Genomic DNA, 25582 nt, shown 5'->3' with positions numbered 1-25582 from the left:
GCCACACCTTCAATGACTAATGGAATAGTTTGGCCTGAGCGTGAGAAGATCACACTTTTTGATATCATTTAGGTTGATTGTTCCTTGCATATTCCTATGATGACACATCTCTGCTCAGTGGTTGTATTGTCATTTGTTGTGGAGGCAACAGAGCACCTTACTTAGTACAATGCATACATCTTGTAGTGTAGGGATCTGTTCAATTAGTTTTAGTTGCTGAATCAGTGTTAATGTTTTATCTAGGGCCTTTGGAGAAAAGTGTAGTCCCCCCGTTATACCAGACCCAGAGGGTAAACAACCTGTTGCGAATGATGAAGAATGTGAAGATGACGAGCAAAGAGATGAAGAGGAGGAAGGCAATGGAAGTGCAGAGCAGGAGCTGCGACAAAACAAGCCACTTGTAGATCAAACCTGCCCTGGTGTGGGTGAGCTGAGCCTTGCTGAGCAGGAGGAAGGAAGGAAGGAGTGGGAAAAAGCAGATGAAGAAGGGGAAAATAATCAGGATGATCATAAATCACCACAAGGTACCTGTTTCAGTATATTTAAAAACAAACATGGGTCTGTTTGTAGATACATTTTTTGGTCTTTTTTATGTGGGACACTTACTCAACATGACTTGAATAAATTGTGAACCCAATGAATTAACAGATGTATTTTTTTTACAATGTAATGCTGTCGCAATACCAATGCCATGTTTTGTCTGCATGGACCGATCTTGTTTTTTTTTATCTGATGTCTTGTTCTTTGGACCAACCACAGTGGAGACTGAATAGATGGTGTCCCTGCTGGCTGCATTACGTTAGGGACAGGTACTAAACCTTGGTTCCTTAATAGCGCTGGTGCCGACGTACACAGTATTAACCAGACCACAAAAATAAGTAGCTATTGATGCCTCATTTTGGTCCTAAATGGATGCATTGAGAGAGTTTTACGCTCTTCTTCAATTTAAATTTGTCTAATGCCAACAGCCATCATCAGATCCACCATCGCACAAAAATGCGAGTTCCATTCATTCATACATTCAACTCGTGTGACTGTAAGTCTTATAAGATGCCTACTGATGTTGTGCAGGCTCTATGTGAAAAAAGGACGGTAGGCCGGAACTCGACATATAGTTTTTATCCAAACACAAACTTGTCTTTTGTCAAAACACAGCATAAGAAAGCAAGGAAAGACCAACAGCATACTTCAGGCCTTCACAATAAAATTACTGCATGCTAAATCATGTCTGACAAAATAAGGATTTCAGTAAAATAGCTTACACACACATTTTTTTGCACATTCACTTCAATTTATCACTAATAGGGTTTTTTATGATTTTTGTCTCATATGACTTATAAATGGTATTACAATATTGGATGCTCATGTTTAAACAATGCCAAATTGTCAAATTATCCGGTTCATGCATGTTGACATAAGTTTGCATGCAGTTTTCAATACCTGTGTTCGAATCCTGTGTTTTGCAGTCTTTTTTAACAGTGTGCATTGTGTGATATCACACTGTTGTAGAAGTACTTATGTACATGGGCATTTGTAGTATATGCTGTCAGCTAGCATCCTTCCCTCTGCATCATACTCTGAGACTGTTGCCTGCAGTGTCCCGTGTTTTTCCTTCTTGTGTCATGAGTTCCCACCTGCTCTGATTTATGCAAGCGAAATATGTCCATGTTTGACTAAACATTTTTACAGTGAACTGTTCTGTCAGGACAGACATTTACAAAATTGGAATAGCCGCTGAACTGCAGATGTTTTTTTAAGATGTCCATATAAGACTGCTAAAACAATGCGTACCGTTCAAGTCAGGTTTCTTTCTTATGTTTTGGTCAGTGTTGGTGCTTCCGTTGACATTCAAGAAACCTCTTAATTTGGAATCAGAAGTACTTTATTAAGTAGCCATATGTAAAAAAAAAATGGCTAGAAATGGTACTGCAATCATGGTCCAAGTTCTGTAGTCCCCTCTCCCTGACTGAGGTTGCCTATTTATATACGTACTCTCATGCATGAAAACACAAGCTCTAGGGCCATTTAAAAAAAAAAAAAGAATCACCTACTGAAACCCCAAAAGGGCCCCCTTGGCCCCCGGCTGAAGTTTTTCATTTTCAATTCCTCTATTTTTACTTTACCTAACAGTGATCCCTGCAGTCCGACATTATTGCATAATTTGAGTAAACAAAATAGAAGGTAGGATAAAGTATTATTTTCAGCATAATGCTGCGTTTTTAAATGCAGTTCTGTATCGATCAGAGAGTGGGCAGGTATACCTAATGATGTGACTGGTGACTCTATATACTGTTTATCCATCCATCCATCTTATTCCGCTTATCCGAGGTCGGGTCGCGGGGGCAACAACCTAAGCAGGGAAACCCAGACTTCCCTTTCCCCATCCACTTCGTCTAGCTCTTCCCGGGGGATCCCGAGGCGTTCCCAGGCCAGCCGGGAGACATGGTCTTCCCAACATGTCCTGGGTCTTCCCCGTGGCCTCCTACCGGTTGGACGTGCCCTAAACACCTCCCTAGGGAGGCGTTCGAGTGGCATCTTGACCAGATGCCCGAACCGCCTCATCTGGCTCCTCTCGATGTGAAGGAGCAGCGGCTTTACTTTGAGTTCCTCCCGGATGGCAGAGCTTCTCACCCTATCTCTAAGGGAGAGCCCCGCCACACGGCGGAGGAAACTTAATTTCGGCCGCTTGTACCCGTGATCTTATCTTTTCGGTCATGACCCAAAGCTCATGACCATAGGTGAGGATGGGGACGTAGATTGACCGGTAAATTGAGAGCTTTGCCTTCCGGCTCAGCTCCTTCTTCACCACAACGGATCGGTACAACGTCCGCATTAGTGAAGACGCCGCACCGATCCGCCTGTCGATCTCACGATCCACTCTTCCCTCACTCGTGAACAAGACTCCTAGGTACTTGAACTCCTCCACTTGGGGCAGTGTCTCCTCCCCAACCCGGAGATGGCATTCCACCCTTTTCCGGGCGGGAACCATGGACTCGGACTTGGAGGTGCTGATTCTCATTCCGGTCGCTTCACACTCGGCTGCAAACCGATCCAGTGAGAGCTGAAGATCCCGGTCAGGACCACATCATCTGCAAAAAGCAGAGACCTAATCCTGCGGTCACCAAACCGGAACCCCTCAACGGCTTGACTACGCCTAGAAATTCTGTCCATAAAAGTTATGAACAGAATCGGTGACAAAGGACAGCCTTGGCGGAGTCCAACCCTCACTGGAAATGTGTTCGACTTACTGCCGGCAATGCGGACCAAGCTCTGGCACTGATCGTACAGGGAGCGGACCGCCACAATAAGACAGTCCGATACCCCATACTCTCTGAGCACTCCCCACAGGACTTCCCGAGGGACACGGTCGAATGCCTTCTCCAAGTCCACAAAGCACATGTAGACGGGTGGTGCAAACTCCCATGCACCCTCAAGAACCCTGCGGAGAGTATAGAGCTGGTCCACAGTTCCACGACCAGGACGAAAACCACACTGTTCCTCCTGAATCCGAGGTTCGACTATCCGACGTAGCCTCCTCTCCAGTACACCTGAATAAACCTTACCGGGAAGGCTGAGGAGTGTGATCCCACGATAGTTGGAACACACCCTCCGGTCCCCCTTCTTAAAGAGAGGAACCACCACTCCGGTCTGCCAATCCAGAGGTACCGCCCCCGATGTCCACGCGATGCTGCAAAGTCTTGTCAACCAAGACAGCCCCACAGCATCCAGAGCCTTAAAGAACTCCGGGCGGATCTCGTCCACCCCTGGGGCCTTGCCACCGAGGATCTTTTTAACTACCTCAGCGACCTCAGCCCCAGAAATAGGAGAGTCCACCACAGATTCCCCAGGCACTGCTTCCTAATAGGAAGACGTGTTGGTGGGATTGAGGAGGTCTTCGAAGTATTCCTTCCACCTATCCACAACATCCGCAGTTGAGGTCAGCAGAACACCATCCGCACCATACACGGTGTTGATAGTGCACTGCTTCCCCTTCCCGAGGCGGCGGACGGTGGTCCAGAATCGCTTCGAAGCCGTCCGGAAGTCGTTTTCCATGGCTTCCCCGAACTCCTCCCATGTCCGAGTTTTTGCCTCAGCGACCGCTGAAGCCGCACACCGCTTGGCCTGTCGGTACCTGTCCACTGCCTCCGGAGTCCTATGAGCCAAAAGGACCCGATAGGACTCCTTCAGCTTGACGGCATCCCTCAACGCTGGTGTCCACCAAGGGGTTTTAGGATTGCCGCCCCGACAGGCACCAACTACCTTGCGGCCACAGCTCAGATCAGCCGCCTCGACAATAGAGGTGCGGAACATGCTCCACTCGGACTCAATGTCCAGCACCTCCCTCGTGACATGTTCGAAGTTCTTCCGGAGGTGGGAATTGAAACTTTCTCTGACAGGAGACTCTGCCAGACGTTCCCAGCAGACCCTCACAATACGTTTGGGCCTGCCAGGTCTGTCCGGCATCCTCCCCCACCATCGCAAATGAAGTTTATTTTCGAACTTTTCTGAAAAATAAAAAAAGCGGTAATGTTCGTCATCAAAATATAGAGTTGGGAGAGTGGCCGTGCGTAACCCGAGGGTCCCTGGTTCAATCCCCACTTGTACAAACCTCGTCACGTCGGTTGTGTCTTTGAGCAAGACACTTCACCCTTGCTCCTGATGGGTGCTGGTTAGCGCCTTGCATGGCAGCTCCCGCCATCAGTGTGTGAATGTCTGTGTGAATGGGTGAATGGGTGAATGGGGAAGTAGTGTCGAAGCGCTTTGAGTACCTTGAAGATAGAAAAGCGCTATGCAAGTACAACCCATTTACCATTTACATTTTCATAAGATGAATTGTGATACTTTTGAAGAGTGAAATGTGGAGGGTTTCATTTGCATTCAAAAGAGAACACCTCCACACAAGATTTGATTGCAGACATACATAGAAAATGGGTTATAAATGTGACAATAGTTACAAAAAATCATAGCCAATACATATTATCTTAAGTAGACTATAAGGATGTGTATTAAATATAAATCAAAATCACTATAGATCTCCTTTAGCATTGCATTTACATGTTTGTAACATATAAATTAGAGTAAAGTTCAACTTGGATGTCACAAAATCTTCTCTGTTTCAGCAGCGGCACCGTTTCAAAAGTGCTAATGGGGTACGAGTACCGATAAAAATGTAGACGGTACTCCTCCCTGCTGTTGTAGTGAACTCCATTTTGCCTCAATTTGCAGTTTCAAAAATAAATCCCGATCAAATCCTTAATGATGAATAAAAAGTGTTTAGTATATAAAACCTTTTAAAAAGTCACTGTGCCTTTACCAAATGTATTGTACTTCACGTAAATGATTTACGCAAAACGTTGAGGTGTACAATATGCACAATTGAGATTGTGATTAATTTTTTTTAATGTTTTTGATTAATCATACGTCATTAAATGATAAATAAATGGGTTGTACTTGTATAGCGCTTTTCTACCTTCAAGGTACTCAAAGCGCTTTGACACTACTTCCACATTTACCCATCCACACACACATTCACACACTGATGGAGGGAGCTGCCATGCAAGGCGCCAACCAGCAACCATCAGGAGCAAGGGTGAAGTGTCTTGCTCAGGACACAACGGACGTGACGAGGTTGGTTCTAGGTGGGATTTGAACCAGTGACCCTCGGGTTGCGCACGGAAACTCTCCCACTGCGCCACGCCGTCCCATTGTAAAATACCACCTGATAAATCTCCAAATACAGGAAATATTTGCCCCTTGAGTTTAGTTTTTTAACGTTTACCTTAGTTTGCCCCTGCTTCCAGTTATTGAGTCTTTTCTTGGACATTTCTTATGGGAGAATGGCCTTTTGGTTTGTTATTATAACGCGATGCTGTGTCATGTTTTCCAGTCTGGGAATGTGATAAAAATACAAATATTGTTAACCGGAATTTTTGCGATTCAGTGTGTGTGTGTGTGTGTGTGTGTGTGTACACACACACACATACATATATGTATATACTGTGTATATATATATGTGTACATACCTTCCGCCCGATTGTAGCTGAGATAGGCGCCAGCGCCCCCCGCGACCCCAAAAGGGAATACGCGGTAGAAAATGGATGGATGGATGGATATATATATATATATATACATATATATATATATATATATATATACATATACACACAGTATCCATCCATTTTATACAGCTCATTCCCTTTTGGGGTCACGGGGCGCTGGTGCATATCTCAGCTACAATCGGGCATATATATATATATATATATATATATATATATATATACATATATATATATATATATATATATATATATATACACACACACACACATGTATGTAGGTACATGCATAAATATACTGAGTTGAAATCGATACAAACAAGCAAGTCAACAACAATTTTTGTTTAAAATGCTTTTTTGGTTGAATTAACAAGAGAAAATACTTTCTGATCTATTTTTTAATATTCAAGAAATATTCAGTTAAAGTACAGTTAACATTTTAACAACAGAATTACCTGCTATTTCTGCTTTTGTTTTTCCAACATAAAATAACACAATGTCAAAAATAAACCGCAACTGAATCTCTTCAGGTTAAATGAGCAGTGGTTTGACCTGCTACTACACCCATTTTAATAAACAACTAAGATAACAGAGAAAAGTCACAACAATTGCAAACGACACAACACAGTAACATAAAGCCATAACTCAAAAACTATAAGCCAAAACACGTCATTGCAATGGTGGAACAAAAACGACAGCGGACAAGTTTTGGTGACAAACAGACTTCTTGAGACAGAAAGTTGAAAACAGTGTTACGAACAAAGCTTGGAAAGGTAATTGAAATGCAACAACTTTTTTAGTCGTAAATAGTACTGGGCAATATCACATTTTGCTCGACGATATATTGACCTGCAAGTAATTGCATATAAATGATATTATTGACATACATTTTTTTGAGATCAAATTAAACACTGATGTAATGACAATACATGCAAATGTATTATATTTTAACATTGTAATTGAAATGTAAACTTTTAAATACCAAGTTAAATAAAACAAACAAATAATACAAATAAAATGTACTCTGTTTGTAAGCAAAATGTTGCACTGTAATAAAAATCGCAACAAAAATCAATAGAATAGGTTATGTCTCTGTTTTTAAGACGAGGGTGTACAATCAACGTGGGGACGACGTGGCTCGTGTGGTAGAACGGCTGTGCCAAAAACCTGAGGGTTCCTGGTTCCATCCTCTGCTTCCGTCATCCCAGTCACATCCTTTGTGTTCTTGAGCAAGACACCTCACCCTTGCTCCTGACGGGTCATGGTTTGGGCCTTGCATGGCAGCTCCCACCATCAGTTTGTGAATGTGTGTGTGAATGAGTGAATGTGGAAATAGTGTCAAAGCGCTTTGAGTACATTAACGGTAGAAAAGCCTATACAAGTATGACTAATTTTCCATTACATTTATCAACTATATACAACCAAAAAATAAACAAAATGGCTAAATGAAGTTATTACCAAAATTATCAGTTATCATTATTATCATGGTATTGTTGAATGGGCTCAATAAGTACTTACACACACGCTAAACTCTTTTAACAAAGTAATTTTTTTTAATAACTAAAATAAATAGCCACTCAATATACTTTATCAACAAAGGAAACATCATATTATTTTGGCTTCATAAAAGCCACATAATTGTATCTGTGTGTTTGAATATGTTTATCTTCCATTTTAAATTGTAAAGGGTAATCAGTTGTTCCACTTCCAGTTTGTTACTTCACATGATTTCACTCTCTGTTGAGTTTGTGTCCGTCTGCTTCTATTTGTTGAGATTATCTATCACTTTGTGCAAAAACAGTACATTCTTTGTGAATACTGTACCACAGTTGTTTGGACAGCAATGTGTTTCTACATTTTTAGATTGGGGAATGATATTTCGTAATGGGAAAAAACAATGTCTGTTGTTTACATATAAGCATTTAAGATAGCTAACAAGCTAGTGCCAGTCGGTCCGCAGCCGCAGAAACTGATGCAATAGAGTGACTGCTCTTTCAGACAGTCTCGCTTGCTGAACACGCACCTTAAAATAACACTAACTTCAATATGAAGGAAGAGCCACATGCGGTTTAGGAGCAGCGGGTTGGCCAGGCCTGTTAAGTGAGGCAACGACGTCCCTTCGCCGCACAAAGAGTCAAAAGCTCCTGAAGAAGGACAAGATGATTCACCCCCTTTCTTTTCATTTTGCTTTAGTATGATCGCACGCAGCTTTTGAAACTGATAAAAAACGTGAATACTGTTGAAGCATACACATAGCGATTTATCGACGCTGAAAAACTTAACTGATACAATTCTCATTTATTGTCGGTTAATCAACATATCTTGTCTCGGCCCGGGCCTCTTAGTTAATAACTTTTTTTGACTTCTTCAATAATACTAATATATTATGTTAATTAAGGAAGTTGGTTCGTCGCCGAAAGTTGATTCACTGTTACTTCCGTCATAGTTTGTCGTGTCCTTTGTGGCTTAAAGTTATATTTCGGCTTTATATTTTTTTGTTGATGCATTTGTATTTGTTGTGGCTTTTGCAGTCGTGCTGTAGCTGAAAGTTTTTGTGTTGTAATTTATGATATTGTCTTGTCACGTTTGCATTTGTTGTGACCTTTTTCAGCCGCCGTAACTATCTGACATTTTTGTGCCGACTGATGGCGATTACACTCTAAATGTTTCTCATACCATTAGTCTTGCTCTTCAATTATGTATCTAACTAAATGTGTAAACTTTAACATTGGGCTCCACAACTTTAGGCACTTTGGTCTTTGCTGCCACAGCCACATTTTCTTTTCTTTTAATGGGGTGCAGCTTCACATGAAAAAGCCAGATTAAATTCAAATCAAACAATCCGCTATTTATTGATCACAAGGCATTCTGTGACACATGCAGAGCTATTTCATGTCCGCATAATTGTGTCGTGTAAATTAAACCAGATTTTTTCTGATGTGGGAAAAGGGGGAAATAATTTCACCTTTGTTATAATTTGGTTTCCTAGAGGACATGGACTCCTTGTTCCTGCAATGTTTCCTCTGTGCTCTCAAAAGCAAGGTGAAGAAATCGGAGCTCCCTCTGCTGACAAGCACATTTCTCCGCAACCACATGTTTTCCTGCTGGTAAAGAATTACTCATTATTCACAAATTTGCTGAAGAGAAATTAAATTATTCTCTCAACACCTTGTGTTTTTCTAGCCCGAGTGGAAAACAACTAGATATTAAAAAATCCAGTTATAAAAAGGTACAGTATATAAGTATGTGACAGTGTTACATTATTCATTTCAGAGTCCATTATAATTCCAACTGGCCTTTATATGAACAATCTTCCAACAGCTGTCCAAGTTTCTGCAGGTTATGCAGCAGCAGCACAGCATTGTACGAGTGAAGGAATTGACGAAGGGTGTGGAGAGTATTGTAGAAGTGGACTGGAAAAACCCAATGTAAGTTTGGCTTTTAATAAATATACATTCAGTTTCTATACATTTACAGAAAACGGCATTCATACTGAAAAATACCATACCTTTTTGTGTATTTCTTATTTGTCACTTGTAGATTACGCTCCTTTTGTGTTCCTGAGGAAACGGAAGTTGAAGCAATTCCACTACAAAGTGGAGGAGAAGAAATATATCATCCTCCTGAGATCACCATTTTATACTCTGTGTCAGCCCGATTAGAGCCTCTTTTTCAGGATGCAAAAAAAAGGTTTGTAGGTTTTTCCCGAACCTGACTCATGATGCATTTACATGTCTCTGTGGTTAAAATGTTTTGTATTTCCTTTTTGAATGAAAAACTGACAGCGGTGAGGCTATGCTGTGGCCCTCCTAAACCTATGACCTATTTTTGAAGAGAGTGAGATAAATTTACCACGGCTCCTCACTTAACTAATTTCTGTGTGAATTATATCTTCAATCAATGTCATGTAATGTCTTGAAATGACTGTCATTCATTACTTTTCCCAACTAAATTACTCCTGAGATTTCAATGTGCAGTAACATCAAATGCTGCTAAATATACTGCAAACCATTCTAAAATATATCAAGTGCTGCCCACATCCATAGATCATGAAACCTGTAATCGTATAACTAAAGCATGGGTAGGCAATGCACACCTCCCGCTGAGCCCACTCCTCCGATGTGACTTTCGAAAGGGTTGGCCAGCATTGCAGAGGCCCACCTCCCCAGTTCACTTCTTTAGAGAAGCTAAGCAAAGATGACGTTTCTTTACACCCAAACGAACATTTTATTGGGGCCATTAGTCACTGTGCTAAGACTTGGTAGTCGTTGTAGACAGTAGAGCAGCGCACACAGGTTAACTTGGTTTCAGTGGGTAGACCTAGAGCAGAAAATACTACTGAGTCCAGACCAAGACGCGTTCCCATATGCACCTGGGGCGTCATGTATTAAGACTTGTGTGGTTATCCTATTAAAAATGGTGTACGCTCAATTACAGAAAACGTCACATAAAAAAGTTCAAATGTATTAATGAGTGCACGCATTAATTCAAGCACATGTCTTTTGTACATCCCAATCAGTGTGGAATTGGGAGCACATGTTGGTGTGGATTGCCACTCCTTGTCCACCTCCCATTTAAATACGCAAATCATATTTAAAATAGCCATGCACCTGAAATCTACCGTGTTGCACAGTCAGAAAACACGAAGATAATGAGCAAGACGGCAAAAAAAAAAATCACTGAATACGAGTTGGAGGTGCTTCTTGCTGGAGTGGAAAAAAGAGCTTTAATCCACTATTGTTGCCAGTTCGTGCAGCAGTGCATGCGCAGGGAAAAAGGTGTAGTTTACTATTTCACACATACTTTGCACGGGTTTCTAACATAGGTACACTTTGCACACAAACAATCAGGGACTTGTTTAAAAGATCTTAAGATGTAGTTTAACCAAAAAAAAACAGCTGATTTTTTAACTTAACCACTGACTTGAAGTGATGCTGTAAAAACGGGATATTAAATTAGGGGATACATATGCTCTTATTGTGCATCACAAGCGCTAATGTTAGGATAATTACATACATATATGCACTCACCAAGAAAACACCCATCGCCCACAATCCCAGTTTGCAGGATCGCCAACTGTACTGTTCCTGCAGTGTAAATTGACTAGTCAACAGCAAGCCAAACTCCATCCAAAATTAATATGGGAATCAGGGAGTAGCATCCAAGTTACAAGTACTTTAATAGGCGGCACTATCACATCCAGCGTGAACCACAATGTAACTAAAGAAAACATGCAAATATATCTTAAATAATGACTACATAATATTAGTAATAATCATTTATATACAAGTAAAACACAACATGAATCAATTGTGATGTCAATAAAAGTTCAGACTTCAAAACAAATAAGCGGTAGAAAATGGATGGATGAATGGATAATAATTTTGCACAATGCAACAAAAATTATATATATAGAGTTGTGGTCAAAAGTTTACATACACTGGTAAATAACAATGTCATGGCTGTCTCTAATCTCCAATAATTTCTACGACTCTTATTTTTAGAGTGATTGGAGCACGTACTTGTTGGTCACAAAAAACATTCATGAATTTTGGTTATTTTATTAATTTATTATTGGTCTACTGAAAATGTGACCAAATCTGCTGGGTCAAAAGTATACATACAGCAGTGTTAATATTTGGTTATATGTCCCTTGGCAAGTTTCACTGCAATAAGGCAATTTTTGGTAGCCATCCACAAAGTTCTGGCAAGCTTCTAGGGGAATTTTTGACCACTCCTCTTGACAAAATTGGTGCGGTTCAGCTGAATTTGTTGGTTTTATGACATGGACTTGTTTCTTCAGCATTGTCCACACGTTTAAGTCAGGACTTTGGGAAGGCCATTCTAAAACCTTAATTCTAGCCTGATTAAGCCATTCCTTTACCACTTTTGACGTGGTAAAGGAATTGTCCTGTTGGAACACCCAACTGCGCCCGAGACCCAAACTCTAGGCTTATGATTTTAGGTATTCCTGAAGAACTTGGAGGTAATCCTCTTCTTTCATTGTCCCATTTACTCTCTGTAAAGCACCAGTTCCATTGGCAGAAAAACAGACCGAGAGCATAATACTACCTGTTGCGATCTGCTGCTCAGATCTTCACATGTTTGTTTTTTCATTCTGTCTGACCCGTTTATTTCCTGTTTTTGTCCATCACTATGGTTACACATCAGTTCACCTGCTACTCACGCCCCGCAAACCTGCTACAGATAATCACCGTCACTTTATAAGCCGTCCTCTTTTGTTTGTTCAGCCTGGGTTCATAATTTGCTTTCACGCAACAAGTTACGCCTGCACTCTACATCGTATGTATATTCTCGCTAGCTTTTCACGCTCAGCCATTTGTTTATTCCAGCTCTCATGCTGTATGTTTTGTTTTTCTCTTTAATGTGTCTATGTGCCAGTTTAGTTCTCATTTTTGTATATCCTAGCTTTTATGCTAGCGTCCTTTGTTTGTTTTATTCTACTAGCTCCAGCATTTTTGTTATATAGCTATTTTTGTTATTTAAATAAATTGTGTATATCTTACCTTTGCTGTGTTCACTTGACGCATCCTCGAGGGAATCGAACCCGGCATCACAATGCCGAACAGACGTAACACTACCACCACCATGCTTGACGGTAGATGCTGTTCCTTTTCTTCTACATACATATTGCTGGGTATTGTGGCCAAACAGCTACATTTTTGTTTCATCTGACCACAGAACTTTCCTCAAGAAGGTTTTATCTTTGTCCATGTGATGTCAGATGAAAAAAACATTGAGCTGTTTGGCCACAATACCCAGAAATATGTTTGGAGGAGAAAAGATGAAGCTTTTAGTCCAGGAACACAATGCGCATGCACTCTTAGTACAAGTGGCCTCTGGACGTTTATAGTAAATTAATTATTAAAATATTTTAAGTTTTGACAGAGTACTTGCTTCTATTTTCACCGGCGCAGCTTTTAAAGACTTTAAAGTACCGGTTGGTCAGATCAGCAAATACACTGACGAATCGCATGCTAGTTAAAACATATCACGCAATATTTGTCAGCCAATCAAATCTTTGCATTCCAAAATGTACACTTGGCAACTCTAAATTCAGAGAAGGGCGAGAGAAACAAATGTAGTGACATGGAAGAATGAGTGATATCCACAGAAGTAAGAAGAAAACAAGTGAGACTTATTCAGAGGGAGGGCATAGTCAAGTGAGTGTTAAAAGGGAAACAAGAGCGATATGTCCCTGCTTGCTTCTTTTGCTCTCCCTTCGCTTGACCAACTGCTGGGGTGGACAGGTTGAGAAAAAGACAACCTTCAACAACTACAGAATAATAAATACAGATGCTCTCTGTCAGAAGAGGAAAATGGTGCTTTTGGTTCCGACAAAACATGAGAATGTGAAATGCCATTATGACACATTGTGACCAAACACACACTCATATCTGAACTGTAAAAAAACGCTCACAAAACCTAAAGAAAGAGGAAAACCAAATTGTCCATTTTATTGTTAGTGTGGTATGATCTCTTTTTTGTTTCCTTTCAATTTTGAAGGTTTTTTTGTTTTTTTTTTTCAGCAAAGTCTACCTTCTTAATACCTTGTCTCTGATAGTACCACAGCATACTTGACTGTTTTTTTTTTCTGATGCTCCTGCAGGAAAGGTGTGATACTGCAGCCTGCAGAGGTGAGAAGTATTGTCACTGACTATGTGAAGATGAATGGCTTGGTGAATGAAAATAATAAGAAGTAAGTAAATTGTTTGATTATGTAATGAAACAGTGCAATATTTGTATGAAATCAATGTATTATTTTGAATATATCTATTCTCTCAACATTAACATTAGAGGTGCGAATCTTTAGGCACCTCACGATTTGATTAACGGTACAATTCAAGGGCTACAATTTGAATATGAATCCATTTGGTATACATCTATAATTAATTATAATCTATGTTGTTTTTATAGTGAATATTGTTAACATTTTGTATATTATATAGTCTAAATTTATTACATGTAATTATCAATGATGATATGTCTACAAGACTTCCTTTTTGCTACTGATGTATGCAGTTTTGCGTCATTTCCGGTTTTTGTATAAGCATTTTTTAATACTGCGGCCTCATTTTTCAATACTATCCATTTTCTACCGCTTATTCCCTTTTGGGGTCGCGGGGACGCTGGCGCCTATCTCAGCTACAATTGGGTGGAAGGCGGGGTACACCCTGGACAAGTTGCCACCTCATCGCAGGGCCAACACAGATAGACAGACAACATTCAGACTCACATTCACACACTAGGGCCAATTTAGTGTTGCCAATCAACCTATCCCCAGGTGCATGTCTTTGCAAGTGTGAGGAAGCTGGATTACCCGGAGGGAAGCTCTTCTGTCCTCCACTCGTTACCTGTATTAATGGAACCTGTTTGAACTGGTTATCTGTATAAAAGACTCCTGTCCACAGATTCAAACAGTCAAACCCCAAACTTCACTATGGCCAAGACCAAAGAGCTGTCGAAGGACACCAGGAAAAGAATTGTAGACCTGCACCAGACTGGGAAGAGTGAATTTACAATAGGCAAGCAGCTTGGTGTGAAAAAATCAACTGTGGGAGCAATTATCAGAAAATGGAAGACATACAAGACCACTGATAATCTCCCTCGATCTGGGGCTCCACAAAAGATCTCATCCCGTGGGGTCAAAATGGTCATGAGAACGGTGAAGAAAAATCCCAGAACCACACGGGGAGACCTGGTGAATGACCTGCAGAGAGCTGGGACCAAAGTAACAAAGGTTACGATCAGTAACACACTACGCCGACAGGGAACCAAATCCTGCAGTGCCAGACGTGTCTCCCTGCTTAAGCCAGTGCATGTCCAGGCCCGTCTTAAGTTTGCCAGAGAGCAAATGGATGATACAGCAGAGGATTGGGAGAATGTCATGTGGTCAGATGAAACCAAAATAGAACTTTCTGGTATAAACTCAACTTGTTGTGTTTGGAGGAAGAAGAATACTGAGTTGTATCCCAAGATCACCATACCTACTGTGAAACATGGGGTGGAAACATCATGCTTTGGGACGGTTTTTCTGCTAAGTGGACAGGATGACTGATCCGTGTTAAGGAAGGAATAAATGGGGCCATGTATCATGAGATTTTGAGCCAAAACCTCCTCCATCAGTGAGAGCTTTGAAGATGAAACGTGGCTGAGTGTTCCAGCATGACAATGATCCCAAACACACTGCCCAGGCAACGAAGCAGTGGCTCCGTAAGAAGCATTTGAAAGTCCTGGAGTAGCCTAGCCAGTCTCCAGACCTCAACCCCATAGAAAATCTGTGGAGGGAGTTGAAAGTCCGTGTTGCTCGGCGACAACCCCAAAACATCACTGCTCTCGAGAAGATCTGCATAGAGGAATGGGCCAAAATACCAGCTACTGTGTGTGCAAACCTGGTAAAGACCCATAGTGATCGTTTGACCTCTGTTATTACCAACAAAGGTTATATTACAAAGTATTGAGTTGAATTTTTATTATTGACCAAACACTTATTTTCCACCATCATTTACAAATAAATTATTTAAAACTCCTACAATATGAATTCCTGGATTTTTTTTTTCACATTCTGTCTCTCACAGTTGAAGTGTACCAATCATGAAAATTACAGACCTCTGTCATCATTTTAAGTGGGAGAACTTGCACAATTGGTGGCTAACTAAATACTTTTTTGTCCCACTGTGTGTGTGTGTGTGTGTATATATATGTGTATATATATATATATATATATATATATATATATTTATATATATATATATATATATATATATATGTAGGTGTGGGAAAAATCACAAGACTACTTCATCTCTACAGAACTGTTTCATGAGGGGTTCCCTCAATCATCAGGAGATTTTAATGGAAGCATTCACATACAATGGTTTATATAGGGCACAGAGTGGGTGGGTACAGGCAGGCGTAGGGTGTGGTGATTGGCTCATGTGTTACCTAGGAGGTGTTTCCGTCTGTGGCGGCATGTTGAAATGATTTAACTGCGCTTGTTGAGGAATGATAGATCTGGATGATATATAATAAACAGTTTCTCTTTTAAGCATAGGTTGCATCTTTTATTACCACTGTTGTAAGGTGTGCTGGATGCAAGAATTTGCCATGTTATTGAATATTCAACATTATTGTCTTTGAGGTTCCAAATGTGTTTGCTGAGTTCTGTAGAATTCCGCAAAGTCTGGTTTCTAAAGGAGGCGTTGTGATTATTCCATCTTGTTTTGAACGCTCCTTCGGTTAATCCTACGTACGTGTCGGATGTGTTAATGTCCTTGCGTATTACCTTTGCTTGGTAAACGACTGATGACTCTAAGCACCCTCCGTTGAGAGGGCAATCAGGTTTCTTGCAACAGTTACATTCCTTATTGGTTTCAGAGTCGTTTAGTCCGGGGTTGGGCAGGCCTTTTGCAATTGCTTTGTTGTGGTTTGAAATGATTTGTTGTATGTTATTCATACAGCTGTAGCTCGATTTAATGTTGTTCTTGTTGAATATTTTTCTTAGGGTGTTGCCTTTGGGAAGTGTTTGTCGATCAGAGTGAGGAACTTGCGGCCGATGTTGGTTGAGACGTTTTTACTGAATGGCGGATTGTACCAGATGATGTTGTTTCGTTTTCTGCTCTTTTTTGGTTGGTTTCATTGAGGGAACCCCTCATGAAACAGTTCTGTAGAGATGAAGTAGTCTTGTGATTTTTCCCACACCTACATATTGCGCTCTACCACGGTATCGAGCACTATTCTCTGGATAATCCAATCAAGACATATATATATATATATATATATATATATATAAATATACATATATATATGTAAATATATATACACGTATATATAGGTATATATGTATGTATATATATATATATAGGTATAGGTGTATGTGTTTATATATATATATATATATATATATGTATATAAATTTAGGTATATATATATACGTACGTATATATAGGTACATATATATACAAATATATATTTGTATATGTATATATACACATAAATATATCTGTATATATCTATATTTTATCTAGATCTTGTATATGTATATTTTATATACAGTGTGTGTGTGTGTATATATATAAATATATATATATATAAATATGTATACACACACACATGTATGTATGCATGCATGCATATATATAAATACATATTCATTTATATATACAGTCGTGGTCAGAAGTTTACATACACTTGTGAAGGACATAATGGCTGTCTTGAGTTTCCAATAATTTCTACAATTCTTCTTTTTTGTGATAGAGTGATTGGAGCACATACTTGTTTATCACAAAAAACATTCAGGAAGTTTGGTTCTTTAATGAATTTATTCTGGTTCTACTCATAATGTGACCATATCTGCTGGGTCAAAAGTATACATTATCAATTTTTGTCATGTAGAAAAGTTACAATCAAATCAAGTTAGCTCCATGGCATGGCCTCTTAGCTTCATATGAGTGATTATGATCGATGACACCTGTTGACTTCTCTGAGCCCATTTAGATAGGGCTCATGTGATTCAGTCATTAGACTCGGTTACAAACGAGACAATGGGAAAGTCAAAGGAACTCATCACAGATCAGAAAAAACGAATCATTGACTTGAACAAGTCAGGAAAGTCACTTGGAGCCAATTCAAAGCACCTTAAGGTACCAAGAGCAACTGTGCCAACTATAGTTCTTAAGTATAAAGTGCATGGCACAGTTTTTTCACTGCCGTGATTAGGAAGAAAACGCAAGCTATCGCCTGCTGCTGAGAGAAAATCGGTCAGGATGATCAAGAGTCAACCGAGAACACCAAAAAACAGGTCTGCAATGAATTGGAAGCTGCTGGAACACAGGTGACAGTGTCCACAGTCAAGCGTGTTTTGCATTGTCACAGACTGAGAGGCTACCATGCAAGAAGGAAGTACTTAAGACCCGTCTAAAGTTTGCTGATGATCATATGAACAAAGATAAGACCTTCTTGAGGAAATTTTTGTGGTCAGATGAAATAAAAATTAAGCTGTTTGGCCGCAATACCCAGCAATATATTTGGAGGAGAAAGGGTGAGGCTTTTATTTCCAGGAAAACCAATCCCTACAGTCAAGCTTGGTGGTGGTAGTATTATGCTCTGGGCCTGTTTTTCCGCCAATGGAACTGGTGCTTTACAGAAAGTAAATGGGACAAAGAAAAAAGGAGGATTACCTCTAAATTCTTCAGGACAACCTAAAATGATCAGCCCGGAGGTTGGGTCTTCGGCGCAGTTGGGTGTTCCAACAGGACAATGACCCCAAACACACATCAAAAGTGGTAAAGGAATGGTTAAATCAGGCTATAATTAAGGCTTTAGAATGACTTTCCCAAAGCCATGATTTAAACTCCATTGAAAATATGTGGACAATGCTGAATAAACAAGTCCATGTCAGAAAACCAACAAATTCAGCTGAACTGCACCAATTTTGTCAAGAGGAGTGGTCAAAACTTCCTCACGAGGCTTGCCAGAAGCGTGTGGATGGTTACTAAAAAACGGCTTATTGCAGTGAAACTTGCCAAGGGACGTGTAATCAAATATTAACATTGCTGTATGTATACTTTTGACCCAGCAAATTTGGTCACATTTTCAGTAGACCCATAGTAAATTTATAAAAGAACCAAACTTAATGAATGTTTTTGTGACCAACAAGTATGTGCTCCAATCACTCTATCACAAAAAAATAAGGGTTGTAGAAATTATTGGAAACTTAAGACAGCCATGACATTGTTATTTACAAGTGTATGTAAACTTTTGATTACGACTGTATATAATATGATTATCACCCAAACCTTATGTAAAGTAGCAAAACAACAGAAGAATAAATGCCTCTTACATTTTAACAGAAGTGTAGATGGAATGTGTTAAAACAGAAAATAACCAAATATTAACAGTAAATGAACAAATAAAGTCATAATCTATCGATTTGTTTTACCGCTTGTCCCCTCACATTTTTGACAAAATATTACAATGACAAATGACACAATATGTTACTGCATACATCAGCAGCCAAATTAGTAGCCTTTGTAATAATAAGTCAAAATCCTAAGTCAATATTCAGTGGATCGGTCTACGGTCAGCAGACGTAAGGCAAAATAAATTGTGTTACCCGTAAACAATAGCAACTTATCAGAAAAATTTGACTTTAAATGTCCTTGATATTTACTCCTCAAGGCCATTGTCATACTGTAGAAATAAGTTAAAACAGTGAAATGTCAAAATATAACGTGACATTTCACACACCTGTTTACAGTTTAACAAGTTTTTGTTTCTTTTATTGTGTCACAATTTTGATGAGGAGGATAGATTAAACTAGTTTTTCTATTCAAGCCTCATAAGCCAGCGAGTTCCTTGCTATCCAGTTAAATGATACTTGACTGTAAAAAAAAACATGTAATTTTGTTTGTTTCCCCCCACCAGTTATGTTAGCATCAACCCTACACTGTGTGACTGTGTGCTTGAAAAATCAGAATACCAGAAAATAGAGTCTCTTAAGTGGGAGGACCTTTTCAGCAGGTAACTACATTTTTTCTGTAACTACAACATGCCACTATGATTAAAATTCGTAACAGTTTGTAACTTACACTTTGCTTGCTCACTGTCTGTACAGTCAGATCCATAGTAATTTGCCCATATTATGTTTAGAATTTTTACTTTGTACACCACCACAATGGATTTGAAATAGCACAAATCCATAAGATAGAATTTATGAATGGCCCTAAGCAGGTCAGGGAAGAAATGTCATTCATTTGTGTGGTATTGGACTTTTTTCACTAGACAATGGAATGTCAAAATAAATCGATTCCATTCATCATGTATCCAGATAGGTGCAATATTTTTGTGTTCGGACAAAGTTTTGTGTGGGAGAGGCGTCTTACCTGCTGACAGTTTTAACTGACACTTCAGCTTATGTCAGGGCTGTTGCAGCTTCCTAATGTGTCTAAACACAGATGACTGGGTCGAAAAATTTTTTAAATAAGGTTTCCCGACCAGCCATATCTGTTCTCCGCCTTGGCATCGCCAATGGAAGACAGTGAACCAGGTGTGCGAAAGCATAGTAAACACAACATTATTTTTTTATTTTATTCAACCAGGCAAAAATCCTATTGCGATTAAAAACCTATTTTTCAAGGAAGTCCTGCCCAAGAGGCAGCAAAGTTACACATAATTCTACATTCACATTGCACATTAAAATGGCAGGATTGACATGAAGTAAAACAGTTACAGATAACTGAGGCTGCTTCGAATTCTCTCTTTAGATTTAAAAGCATTTAAGGATAGCAATTCAATCCGCTTCAAGTCTCTTTGTAACATGTTCCAAGCTCAGGGAGCTGCATAGACAAAAGCTTTTTCCCCAGCTCAGTGGGAACAAAAGGACCTGAGAGCAACAGCTGATCATTGGATCTCAGAGCATAAGAGTCCATATTTCTATGTGTAATTAATATACAAATGTAATCGGGCAATAGTCCCAGAAGAGCCTTGTATATAAAAGTTTACCAATGACTAGGAGACTACTGTCTCCTAGTGGACCGAGAAGGCCATCCTACCTGAAAGTACAAGTCACAATGGTGTGTCATGGCTCTACAGTTTGTGATGAACCTCAAAGAAGCATGGTAAACAGAGTCGACCATCTAAAGACAGGAACGAGTGGCATTCATATAAAAAAAGATCACCATAATTTAGCACAGATAAAAATGTGGCAGAGACAAGGCACTTTTTTATACCAAAAGAAAAACATCTCTTATTACGGAAGAAAAACACCAATTTATGTTTTAATTTCTTCACCAGTTTATCAATTAAAATTTTTAAAGTGAGAGAGTCATCAATTAAAACATTAAGGTATTTAAATTAATGCACCACATCTTTAATAGTCCCTTCAAGAGTGGACACTACCTCCATTACAACCAATAGGTGGCATTTATGGACGTTGTTGATAAATGGCTCTGGCTTTGCATAATAGAGCTTTAACTTGCACTTACAGATGTAGCGACCAATTGTATTTATTGACAGTGATTTTCTGAAGTGTTCCAGAGCCCATGTGGTGATATCCTTTAGGGATTGATGTCGGTTTTTGATACAGTGCCGTCTGAGGGATCAAAGGTCACGGTCATTCAATGTTGGTTTCCAGCCATGCCGCTTACGTGGAGGGATTTCTCCAGATTCTCTGAACCTTTTGATGATATTATGGACCATAGATGTTGAAATCCCTAAATTTCTTGCAATTGCACATTGAGAAACCTTGTTCTTAAACTGTTTGACTATTTGCTCACGCAGTTGTGGACAAAGGGGTGGACCTTGTGAAAGACTGAGCATTTTTTGGGAAGCTGTTTTTATACCCAATCATGGCACCCACCTTAACCTGCACACCTGTGGGATGTTCCAAATAAGTGTTTGATGAGCATTCCTCAACTTTATCAGTATTTATTGCCACCTTTCCCAACTTCTTTGTCACGTGTTGCTGGCATCAAATTCTAAAGTTAATGATTGTTTGCAAAAAAAAAAAAAATGTTTATCAGTTTAAACATCAAATATGTTGTCTTTGTAGCAGATTCAACTGAATATGGGGTGAAAAGGATTTGTAATTCATTGTATTACGTTTGTATTTACATCTAACACAATTTCCTAACTCATGGAAACGGGGTTTGTATATGGTAAATCACCTCGGCTAAAATTGGGCACCCCTGCCTTAGTGTTAGTCTGACTTGGTTATTGGGATGGTGGTCTCCCTTTAATAGGGATTAATATCGTTAGGATTGTATCGATACCAATATCGGTATTCCTTATCAATACCATATTCATTGATACTCTTACAATTTTCACAACAGACCACAGCTCTTATTTTCTGACATTCCCAGAGTACATGAAAAAGAGTTCCTTCAGCTGCCTGTCACTTTATACATACTTTATCTACTCTACCCATTTTAAACAAATGAGAGGGTGTAAGATATAATATATTCAAGATCTTAAATTAACCCAGTTTAATTTTAATGCATCTTATTGGCCTTTTTCAATCATACTGTAGAAATCATGTCATGAAATCAAAAGTATGATTTGTTGTCATGGAATCAAAAGTATAATTCCATGACAACAAAAATATTTAAATCAATCATCTATTTTAAAAGACATGAATCAATTGCATTCCTAGTATGATGTTAATGTGTTATTCCAAATAACTTTTAAAAAATGTTTTAAGTTATATCCTAATTTAAAAAACAACAACATATCCTTTCAGAGAATATGCATTTTTACAGCATGTTTAAAAGAGTTAAAATTAGAATAACTTATGGCTATATTTTATTGATCAACAAATTCAGAATTGGATGTTTATTTAGATGGCTTAATTGCAGTTCCTCTTTAGTAATTTTGATAGAAAGTACAGTGTGATTGATGATTCATAGGCCAAACCTTTTAATTGGCTAATGTCTACTGCAGTGCACAAAGTCAGAACGCTGAATTCTACTACAGAAAAATTAATTCTCAGGTGAAACTGTCTTGTGAGCCAATTGTAATTACAGTTAATGTAAACGTGTCAACTATTTAACATTATCTTTGTCAAATGCTTATGTGTCTATACAGACAATTGTAAGCTTTTGACTATGTACTGTATAATAACCAAATGGGGTCAGGCATGGGAATTACATTTTTTTCCTGGAGAAATCTTGTGTTACAAACTGTTGTAGTGTTCCTTCCTTATTTGTGATTATTCCAAACTGATTAACAGATCTTACCTGTGTCTTTTTTATTGCATACTGGCAACACTGGAAGTGAATGTGCCAGCGTGTCATCATTATGATGGTCAGCTGAGTAAAAAAAAATACCAATAGCCATTTGGGTTGGTCGTCCTGGATCAACCCAATTAGGAACCAGTACCAAAAAATACTGGTTCTCTGTATACATCGTACTCTTGGCATGTTGCAGTATAGCAGTGTAATTTTGAGAGGTTTGAAATGTAACATATGAGGGCTGTAAGGTGTAGATTTTTCCATTGGCTGATTGTGCTTTTTTGAACAGCATTGTCTCAACATGGTTGGAAAGAGTAGTTTGTAGCATGTTTTTTTTTTACACTTTGCATTTCCTATGAGAGATGTAGAGGGTATCATGATCAGGTTAGCAGAATTGACCCATCTTTATAAAATATAGCCATCATTGTGGGTGCCACACTAAACAACAGCTTCCTAGCAACATGTGGGTGCTCCTTTTTAGTTGGATAGTCAGTCTGCCACATTTAGAAACAAATGGACTTCCACTGAGGGATGAAGCTAAAGGAAAGACAGCAATTGCTGCCCTTGCTTAGTTAGAATTTGCTGTTAACATTGTAGCTTTACAGGAAATATAATGATTATTGTGAGAGATTATCAAGAGGTTTAATTTTTGTGTACTTTCACTAGTAACAACTTCACTTTTTAATCTGTTGAGCATTTTTTTGGTATTTGAACAGCAAACTATTTGTGTTATTTGACTTCCATTCATCCATAAAACAGTCTATATAAAAGCCTCTCTTTCTTACAGGACACTCGAGAGAATGCAGCAGTGCTATCAAATGGTGTTTCCTGGACAGATACCCATAATAAAGAAAGGCCACGTTGAGCCCATAGATATCACTGTCGCTTCCAGAGGCTCCAATAAAAAGGTGATCACACTCCCTGATATCCTGTCTTTGTAAAATTGTATGGTGCTTTTAAATTTTAAAAAAATTAACACAGGGATAAAATTTCTGAAAACAAAAACAAAATTACTGTTGTTATCAATTGTCGCATGTTGTCTATAAACAGTCACTCCAGTGAAGTCAGTGAGTGGTAGTAAGCTTCCCTCAGATCTTTTAGACATCAATGCCAGGTGGAAGGAGCACTTTAGGAACCTGCGAAACGGTGAAGATGCATGACAGCAGCTGAAGAGGAAGCCAAAAAGGAATGAGCTGTGTGGGGAAATCAGTACAGAGGAACTCAAGAATTCTCTTAAGTTAACGGCAAGTGGCAAACAGGTGTGGATGGCATTCACTTAGATTTCCTGAAAAATACTGGAGAAAAGATGTGGGGAGCTCTGCTACAACCCGAAATTATGCAATCACCATTCTTGGAGGATGTTCAGTTTTTTTTTTCATTTTGTAGAAAAAAGCAGATAACACACATGACACTGGTTTTAAGAAACACTAAAATGAATTTAAAAAAAATAAATTGTGGTAGTCTGTAACAGTCTCATCAAAAAAACACTACAACACACCACTAGTACATTGTTGCGTCACCTCTGGCATTTACAACAGCTTGTAGTTTCTGAAGAATGAATGGCCTTAACGCTTGACAAGCCTTACTCTTCATCAATATTGCTCCAACTTTCTCTGGTTGCTGTTGTATCAGCTTTGAAGGTTGGATTCTTGTCATCAATGTCCACCATAATTGGATGCAGATTCAAACTATTTGCAAGACTTGACATTTTGTATCTTTCTTCTTGGAACAATTTTTGCAATTTTTTGCTCTATGACAAGGTGCATCATCATCTTGAAAAATGATGTAATCATTTTGATTGATGAAATAAGAAAAGTATATTAAATGTCAATTTAAACTTGTGCATTTATTGAAGATGTAATGACAGTCATCTCCACAGTGCCATTGTGATGATATGCATGTTTTCTTTAGGCAGTCGTCTTCATAAATCTCATTGGAACGGCACCAAACAGGAGTTCCCGGATCGTCACCTTGCCCAATACAGATTTGCGATTCATCACTGGATATGACTTCCATTCAGTCACCCAGTTTTCCTTAGCCCTTTGTAACTAGGAATGAATACTGTTCAGATTTGAACTGACTCGGTACCGATTCCTGTTACCTGGGATTTGATACAAGTACTCAACAATACCAATTTTCAGTTCAGTTCAGTGACCGTCTTTGCTGTGTGTTCAGTTCTAAAAAGTATTAATACTGTAAGTACTGTTTTATTGTAACATGCATCTTAGTTGTAGTTTTCATTAACACATTTGAAGGTTTTGAAATTACCATGTAACATCAATGTTTCTTATCAGTATCATGTCAATAGCAAAACCCAATGTGTATTAGCGTCAAGCAAGCACTGTTTTTGAAAGTGGAGCCTTACTTTACTTACATCAGAGCGTTTTTTGAGTCAAATAATTTTTTGCAACATTATCTTGGGATAGTTTGGCTAAGTCTGCTCTCAGTGTTGCTGAAGTGATTGCCAAGTGCTGGGCAATGTTCCCTCTAATTTTTCATGTATCTGAGCAACTGCACGATCTCCCTGAGCATTAGTTTGGCAACATGTGAGCAACACCACCACACCAGCATCACACTTGTCCTTGGACTGACATAACAAGTTTCATAATAATAATCAAATACCAGCAGGCATTATATTATTTTCCCATATACTGTACGTGATTTAGCCCACTGACAATGGGGGAAAAAATAATTCATGAGCTGTATGTTGAATGTCTGGGAGGAGGTCCTGCTGTACATTAATTTGAGACATGTGCACCTTTCAGAGATCACATTTAGTTC

General features: G+C 39.0%; 1 protein-coding gene across 1 annotated transcript in view; it reads left to right on the top strand.

Moving 5' to 3' along the window:
- The window catches only part of eif2d (eukaryotic translation initiation factor 2D), a 34347-nt gene that overhangs the window by 3317 nt on the left and 5448 nt on the right, over positions 1 to 25582 (top strand). The window contains exons 6-13 of the mRNA XM_061904211.1: positions 244 to 524; positions 9046 to 9163; positions 9240 to 9285; positions 9378 to 9484; positions 9597 to 9746; positions 13687 to 13776; positions 19500 to 19595; positions 23589 to 23709. Coding sequence (XP_061760195.1) covers positions 244 to 524; positions 9046 to 9163; positions 9240 to 9285; positions 9378 to 9484; positions 9597 to 9746; positions 13687 to 13776; positions 19500 to 19595; positions 23589 to 23709 — 1009 coding nt within the window. The remainder of the gene's footprint in view (positions 1 to 243; positions 525 to 9045; positions 9164 to 9239; positions 9286 to 9377; positions 9485 to 9596; positions 9747 to 13686; positions 13777 to 19499; positions 19596 to 23588; positions 23710 to 25582) is intronic.

This window comes from Nerophis ophidion, linkage group LG06, assembly GCF_033978795.1.
Source record: "Nerophis ophidion isolate RoL-2023_Sa linkage group LG06, RoL_Noph_v1.0, whole genome shotgun sequence".
NCBI lineage: Eukaryota > Metazoa > Chordata > Actinopteri > Syngnathiformes > Syngnathidae > Nerophis > Nerophis ophidion.
This window is presented reverse-complemented; position numbering and strand designations above follow the sequence as displayed.